This window comes from Tupaia chinensis, unplaced genomic scaffold (assembly GCF_000334495.1).
Source record: "Tupaia chinensis unplaced genomic scaffold, TupChi_1.0 Scaffold000673_1, whole genome shotgun sequence".
Lineage (NCBI taxonomy): Eukaryota > Metazoa > Chordata > Mammalia > Scandentia > Tupaiidae > Tupaia > Tupaia belangeri.
Window position 1 is genome coordinate 181799 of NW_006160196.1, and position 7368 is coordinate 189166.

At 52.5% G+C, this 7368-nt stretch overlaps 1 protein-coding gene across 1 annotated transcript in view; it reads left to right on the forward strand.

Moving 5' to 3' along the window:
- Positions 1 to 1495: 1495 nt before the first annotated feature.
- Positions 1496 to 7368, forward strand: part of IZUMO2 (IZUMO family member 2) — a 15074-nt gene continuing 9201 nt past the window's right edge. The window contains 2 exon segments of the mRNA XM_006160114.1: positions 1496 to 1730; positions 1872 to 1946. Coding sequence (XP_006160176.1) covers positions 1496 to 1730; positions 1872 to 1946 — 310 coding nt within the window.

Genomic DNA, 7368 nt, shown 5'->3' on the forward strand with positions numbered 1-7368 from the left:
TAATTCTTAAAAAAAAAGTCTGTTGTTTACAAGCTACTTAATCTATGGTCCTTTGTTAAAGCAGCCAAAGCAAGACCACTCCCCACCCTCCCTCCTCTCTCGTATACACATGCACAGAGGCTTAATTACATCTCCACTGATTACCTAGTTAACATAGATGAACTCAGTGCTGGCAGGTGGTGTGGTGGTTGAGGCAGTGGATTCCTACATAGCCCACCATGATTCAAGTCCTGATCTGGCAGCTTGCTTTCTCACTTTCCCTCTCTGTCTCTGTCTCTCTGTACTGAGCATGTGTACCTATAGCAAATTAAATAATAATGAATGAAATATATTTAAATTCTTCACTTAGCTCTCTGCATATACTAATATTTAATTTCCTTTTTTTTTTTTTTGAGAGGTTTTTGCTATAGGGTGTGTGTGCTCACCAGAAAGGCAGAGAGAGACAGCGGCAGAAAGCGAGAAATCACCCCCCAGGGGGGATGGTCACGCCGCAATCCCTTCTCCTCCATACTCCTCTCAGGATCTTGGGCACTCATGCACACGCGCCTGGCGTGAGTTTTAAGCCACCGGGTCTGGGACTCGAACAGCAGTGTACTACATGGGAGTCCAGTGACATAGCCATTACGCCAACTGCTGGTCCCTGTGAATATTTAATATCTCTTAAATTAATCCCTGGTATTAAATTCATATGTAATCATTCTATAAATAGAGATACCAAGTGTTAAGGAGGCATATTTGAATGTTCATTGTACCATTCTTGCGACTTTTCTCCAGGGTTGAAACTTTCCAGGATAAACATTCCAGGGAAAAGACGACGAATGCGTCTTTCTCACCAGGCCCCTCTGGAGTCACTCGGAGAATCGCCACTGAGCTCAGTCCGACTCCAGCCAGGACGCCACCTCCGCCGGCGCAGTCACTCGCCTCCCCGCCCAGTGGTCGGCAGGCGACCCCATTTGCCATCATCTTCCTGCTAACCCGTTCGCCAGGTTTCCCAGGTCTCTTCACACACACACACCCACGCCCTCCCACCCTGCTGGGCTGAACCTCACCCTCGGGGTTGTCCCCGCCCTACTCCGGTCTGTCTCCAGGGGCAGCAGGAGGGCAGGCAGGAGGGCAGACGGTACACCGAGGACACTTGCTAAACACATAACGATGTGACCTCGTGTGGACAGGCTCTCAGCCCCGTATCGGGTGTCTAGACCAAGTCCATCCAGTAGATGCTCAATAGGATTTGGTGAATTAAGTGCCCGGAGGATGGGGACCTGCTGTTCTCAGCCCTAGCCCTGGGCCTTGAACACCTGACACACGGGAGGTGCTCAGCACATATTGAGTGAACGAGGGTTAACTTGCCAGCGGGTGGAGCGGAGCCTCCTCTGCGTTCAGCTTCCTCTCCTTTCCTGCCAGCACCCCCTGCACGCAGGTGCTCTGCGAACACGTGCCCGGCACCGACCTGGGGGCGGGGCCGGCGGCTCTGTGACGTCACGAAGGCCCTGCCATGCCTCTGGCCTTGGCCCTGAGGCTGCTGCTGCTGGGCCTGGGCGCCCCGGCGGGCTGGGGCTGCCTGCAGTGTGACCCCTCGGTGCAGGAGGCCCTGGAGCAGCTGCGCCTGGCCCTCATCCCCAGCCACTTCGAGCTGGAGCAGCTGCAGCACCGCGCTCAGGCCCTGCTGCTGGGCATGCAGGGGCCTTTCTTCCGGGACTACGCCCTGAACGCGTTTGTGGGGAAAGTGGGTGCGTGCAGGCAGGGGCCAGCCGAGCTGGGGTGTGGGGTCGCTAGGCTGGGGTGGGAGAGGGATGCTCTGGGACCGAGGGAGGGGTGGTTCTCGTGGCTCCCTGAGAGCCCGCGGCCATTTCTTTCCCTCCCGCCCGCAGGCACAGAGCCTCTGGAGCTTGTGGCGAGCTTTATTAAGAACCAGACACATCACTTAATGGTTAGCTCTCTGAAAGGTAGGCGGCCACACCCTCCTCTGCCCAGGTCCACTGGCTGGCCTAATCATAAATAGGTAAAAGCCAGCACGCGTGTGGCCCTACTGTGTGGCCTGGTACCAAGGGCTTCCCTTAGAAGCGTTCTTGCTGGCTCGTGGAGGTGGGCGCTGCTGTGACCTGCACTTACGGAGGGCTGAATGAGACTCAGAGAGGTTCGGCCACCCGCCGGAAGTCACGCAGCTGAGGAGTAATAGAGCCCGTCCCCACGTCCCAGATTGCCTCCTCGCGATTTCTATTTTCTAACTCCTAGGGCAGCTTCATAGGGTAGGTCCTGGAAAATACCTGTGGTTATGACCGTGTCCCAGCAGGGGGTGGTAGAGGGTGTTCTGTGAACTTGTTCAGGGTGTGGTGTGAGCCCCCCAAACTACCTGAAGATAGATGATAGATGGGTATAGATAGGTAGATATTAAAAATGGTGAGGTAACACGTGCATTCGCCAGGGAGGCAGAAGGAGGAAGCACCCCCGACAGGCCCTGGGCACGTCACCCCGGTAGGACCTGGGGCATGCCCGCACACGTGCCAGGTGTGTTTTCCAAGCTGCAGGGGCCAGGATTTGAACCACGCAGTCAACTGTGTGGCTCCTGGCTCCCTTAACCCCCAGGCCACAGGGCCGGCCCGGGTCATACCCCATTACAGTTCCGTGGTAGAAGTGGCGTGGGGCCTCTCGGGCTTCTGACACGTCTGGTTTCTCCTTGGGTTTGGTAGAGCTCCCGGGTATCTCCCCAGAAAGGTCCTTCCCCCTTTTACCTGTAAGGGGTCTGGGCCGCGAAATGATGAGAATGCTGCGTCCCCAGTCTTTCCTCTTTAGTCCCCCCCGCGATTCCTGCCCCTGTTCGCTCCTAACACCAGCAGGTGGCTGAGGCGAGAAGCTCACATCTAGACGGATGCCCGCCTCCTCCTCCCTGCTTCGTCATGGCCACGCCACGTGTCGGGGCCCCTCCAGGTGGGTCCTGCCCGTGGCCTCTTCCCGCCACCCTGCAGGAACCCTCTGAGGCCCCATGGACTTGAAGGCACCAGGGTGCCCAAAGACTGCCTTATCTTCAGTGGCTCACTTTTTATACGGGGCACGGGGCACGTAGTTTACAGACCTCCCGTGAGTCCAAGATCAAAGGTTCGCTCCTGGGCCAGCCGGGGGCGGTGGTTAAGGCGGCTGGACCCCACAGGCCGATGGCGGGGTTGGAGTCCTGTTGGAAAACAGACCGGAATGTGTGTGTGTGTGCCTACAAATCCCAAAGGAGAAGAAGAAGGGATGACAGCCTGGCCATGCCCCACGGTACTTTCTTTCCCTTCTCTCTCTTTGTCTTTCTGTCTCTCTCTGGTGAGTGCATATGACCTATTCCAAAAAAATAAGTTAAGATTGGCTTTAAAAAAAAAGTACCATTCGGGGCCAGCAGATGGCATAGCAGTTACACGGCTGGACTCTCACGTAGCAGCTGACCAAGATTCAAACTCCAGACTCAGTAGCTTGAAAATCACGCAGGGTGCATGTGCATGCATGCCCGAGAACCAGGGAGAATAGAAGAGAAGAGATTGTGGCCTGGCCACCCCCTCCCCGCCCCAGGTGACCTCTCACTTTCCCTCTTACTCTGTCCATTTGTCTTTCCAGCAAGCACATGTGCCCTAAGGTAAAAACTAAACCTCTAAAAAAAAGTATCACTCTTTTCTTTTTATAAGAGAGATTTTTGCTATAGGACATGTGTGCATGCCAGAGAGACAGAGACAGAGACAAAGACAGAAAGCAAGAAGTCACTCCCATGGGGGATGACCACACCTCAATCCCCTCTCCTTCACTGTCCTCCCAGGATCTTGGGCACACATGCACATGCTGGGTCCGGGACTCGAACCACAGTCAACTACGTGGGAGTCGAACGACGTAGTCATTGTGCCATCTGCTGGTCCCCCACTCCTATCTTTGTGGGAAAGAAAATGAGGTTCCCTGAGAAGCAGGCCCCCCAGCTGGGAATGCTTTGACTTTGAGGCCTGGGAGGCGGCGCAGCACACAACGGTGACCGGCACTGTCAGGTCTGGCACGTCTTGAGCACTTACTGCGTGCTTGTCACTATGCAGGCACTGCGCCAGCGGCCCGGAATGCAGTCCTGCAGAAAACAAGCACAAGTCCTACCTTCGTGAGCTCACGTGCTAGAGGGAGAGATGGACAAGAAACAAGATACGGCGTTATAATATGTGGGTGCGTTGGGGCCAGCAGGTGGCGTGGTGGTTAAGGCACTGGACACTCCCACATGGCCGACCACGGTTTGAGTCCTGGACCTGGTGGCTTGCTTTCTCACTCTCTCTCCTCTGTGTGTCTCTCGTTGGTCAAATTAAAATAAATGAGTCAAATTAAATAAATAATTCCTTACAAAAATAATAATGATATGTAGGTATGTTTAGAGGTCTCAGGACCACACATTTGGGTTCAGTGATTTGTTAGAACTCAGAGCTTAGCAGCGCCGTTGAATTTCTGGTTGGTTCATTACAACGAAAGGATAGAGATTAAAATGAGCAAAGGGTGGGGACCAGCAGGTGGCATAGTGGTTATGTAGCTGGACTCCCACATAGTTGACTGTGGTTCGAATCCTGGCCTTGGCAGCCTGAAACTCATGCAGGGCATGTGTATGTGTACCCAAGATCCCAAAAGAATGGAGGAGGGAGAATTGTAGCAAGGTTCTGTCTCTCTGGTGAGCACACACGCCCTATGGCAAAAATTGATTTCTTCCTTCTTTTTTTTTTTTTTTTTTTTTGGAGAGGTTTTTGCTATAGGGCACATGCGCTTGCCAGAAGGACAGAGAGAGACAGAGAGATAGAAACTGAGCAATAACCCCCCAGGGGAAATGGCCACGCCGCAATCCCTTCTCCTCCGTTCTCCTCTCAGGATCTTGGGCACGCACGCACACGCGCCTGGTGTGAGTTTAAGCCACCGGGTCCGGGATGTGAACCACAGTCAACTATGTGGAAGTCCAGCGACATTGCCATTAGGCCAACTGCTGGCCCACAAAAATTTCTTAAAAATAAATAAGCAAAGGGGAAAGGCGTGAGCGTCCAACTGTCCCCGCCCAGTGGCGTCATCCGTTCTCACAGCCATGAAGTGGCAGCCCTCAGAATATCGCTCAGGCCGGCTCCCCCGGCCTCCATGTCCAGAATTTCACAGGAATCAGTTACATGGGCCTGGATGACCTTCCAGGCTGACCTCTGGAAGGGCCAAAGGTCGAGTCCTACTGCGTGGCTCCAGGCCCCCACCATGCATCACAGTGTTAGCACAGACCACCCCGCATGCCCCAAGGCTGCCAAGTAGACCAGACATGGTGACCAGCAGGATGTTCCAGGCCTCAGAGGTTCCCTCATAGGAGCCAGGCAAGAGCTAAATCTTTATCTGGAACATGCAGGATTTGGACAACCCTGGGCTACCACGATGGTCCTCGACTGCACGGTAATAATATATGTGGGGCCGGCAGGTGGCGTGGTGGTTGGGGGTGCTGGATTCCCACGTGGCTGACCGTGGTTCGAGTCCCAGAGCTGGCAGCTTGTTTTTCACTTTTTCTCTCTCTCTTTCTCACCCTGTCCCTCTCTGGTCAAAGTAAGTAAATAGGGACCAGCAGGTGGTGTGGTAGTTAAGGGGTTGGACTCCCACATGGCCAACCACAGTTCAAGTCTTGGACCTGGTGACTTGTTCTCTCACTTTCTCTTCTTCTCTCTTTCTCTCATCAAATTAAGTAAAATTTTTAAAAATTAAATAAAGTTAAATGAAATGATTCTTTAAAACAAAGATAATATGTTAGATGGTGGGGACGTAATTGAGAAAAAAAATGAAAGCAGGCCCAGGGGTAGGAAGTGCCTGGAGTGGAAGTGGGGTGTCGTTTGAAGCAGGAAGCTAAGAAAGCTGTCACTGACAAGGCAGCGAGTGAGGAGACACCCACAGGAAAGGGAAGCAGCCAGGCGAGGGCTGGGGTCGGAGAGCACCAGGGAGGCCAGGATGGCCAGACTGAGAGAGACAGAGAGACGGGAAGACAAGGACATAGTGTCGCAGAGCGTCAGGAAAACAGGGTTTGCTATGCTGCATGCTGGCAGGTGGCCCGTGGGTGTGAGGAGAGAAGGAGCCAACCAGAATCGTGGCACCTCTGACTACTACAGTAAGATGAGAAGCGGGCACGGAGCAGGCGTGGGGAGGATCAGGGTCAGCATCGGATCTCCTGAGTTGAGGCGCCTGTTACAGGGCCACACAGATCTCATGAAAGCTGGATTACAAACATGGACTCCTGAGAGTGGTCTAGACCAGTGACAGAAATGGGGCAGGCGTTGGAGAACAGAACAGCATAATCCAATAGAAATACGAAAAAATGAAAAGAAAAGACACACAAAAAAATAGAACCTGCTAGTGGCATGATGGCTAAAGTGGCTGGATCCCACATAGCCAATTAGGCGGTTCGAGGCCTGGGCCCTCCAGCTTGAGAGATGCTGGGCATGTGTGTTGTCATGCCCAGAATCCTGAGAAGGGACCGTGGCATGGCCATCCCCCGAGGCCATTTCTCACTCTCTCCCTCTCTTTCTGTCTCTGGTGAGCACACACACCCTACAGCAAAAAAAAAAAAAAAAAAAAAATTAATGGAGGGGCAGTAAGTAGCATGGTGGTTAAGGCACTGGACTGGTGCCGCATGGTTGTCTGTGGTTTGAGTCCCGAACCTGGTGACTTGTTTTCTCACTCGCCCTCTCTCTCTCTCTGGTGAGCACCTGTGCCCTATAGCAAATTTAAAATAATAATAATAATAATAATAATAATAAACACATTTAAATAATTCCTTTAAAAAAGGAGAGAAAGAAATAGGGTGTGAGCCACAATGAGGAGTCACATTTGCAATTTAATTTTTCCCATAGCTACATTGTTAAAAAATGGTAAATAGGGACAAGCAGGTGGCATAGTGGTTAAGGCGCTGGACACTCCCACATGGCCAACCGGGGTTCAAGTCCTGAATCTGGTGGCTTGCTTTCTCACTTCCTCTCTCTCTCACTCTCACCCTCTGTCTCTTTCTGGTCAAATTAAAAAATAAATGAATAAATAAAATAAAATAATTATTTTTAAAAAATGGTAAATAGAAATGCATTTTAATGTATTTTAAATTTTTCCAGAGGGTGTGCTCACCAGAGAGAGATAGAGAAAGAGAGAGGGAGAGGGGAAGCCCAGCAGTCGATCTACAGCCTCTGCTCCTCCATAGAGAGAGAGAGAGAGAGAGAGAAAGAGAGAGGGAGAGGGGAAGCCCCCAGGGGGTCTCAGCTGGGTCTCATGGCACTGTAATCCCCTTTCCAGTCTTCAACCCCTCAGAATCTTGGCCTGTGTGCAGGCTCCAAGCCAACCTGGGTATCCAAACCCTGGACCAGCCATGTGGCTTTC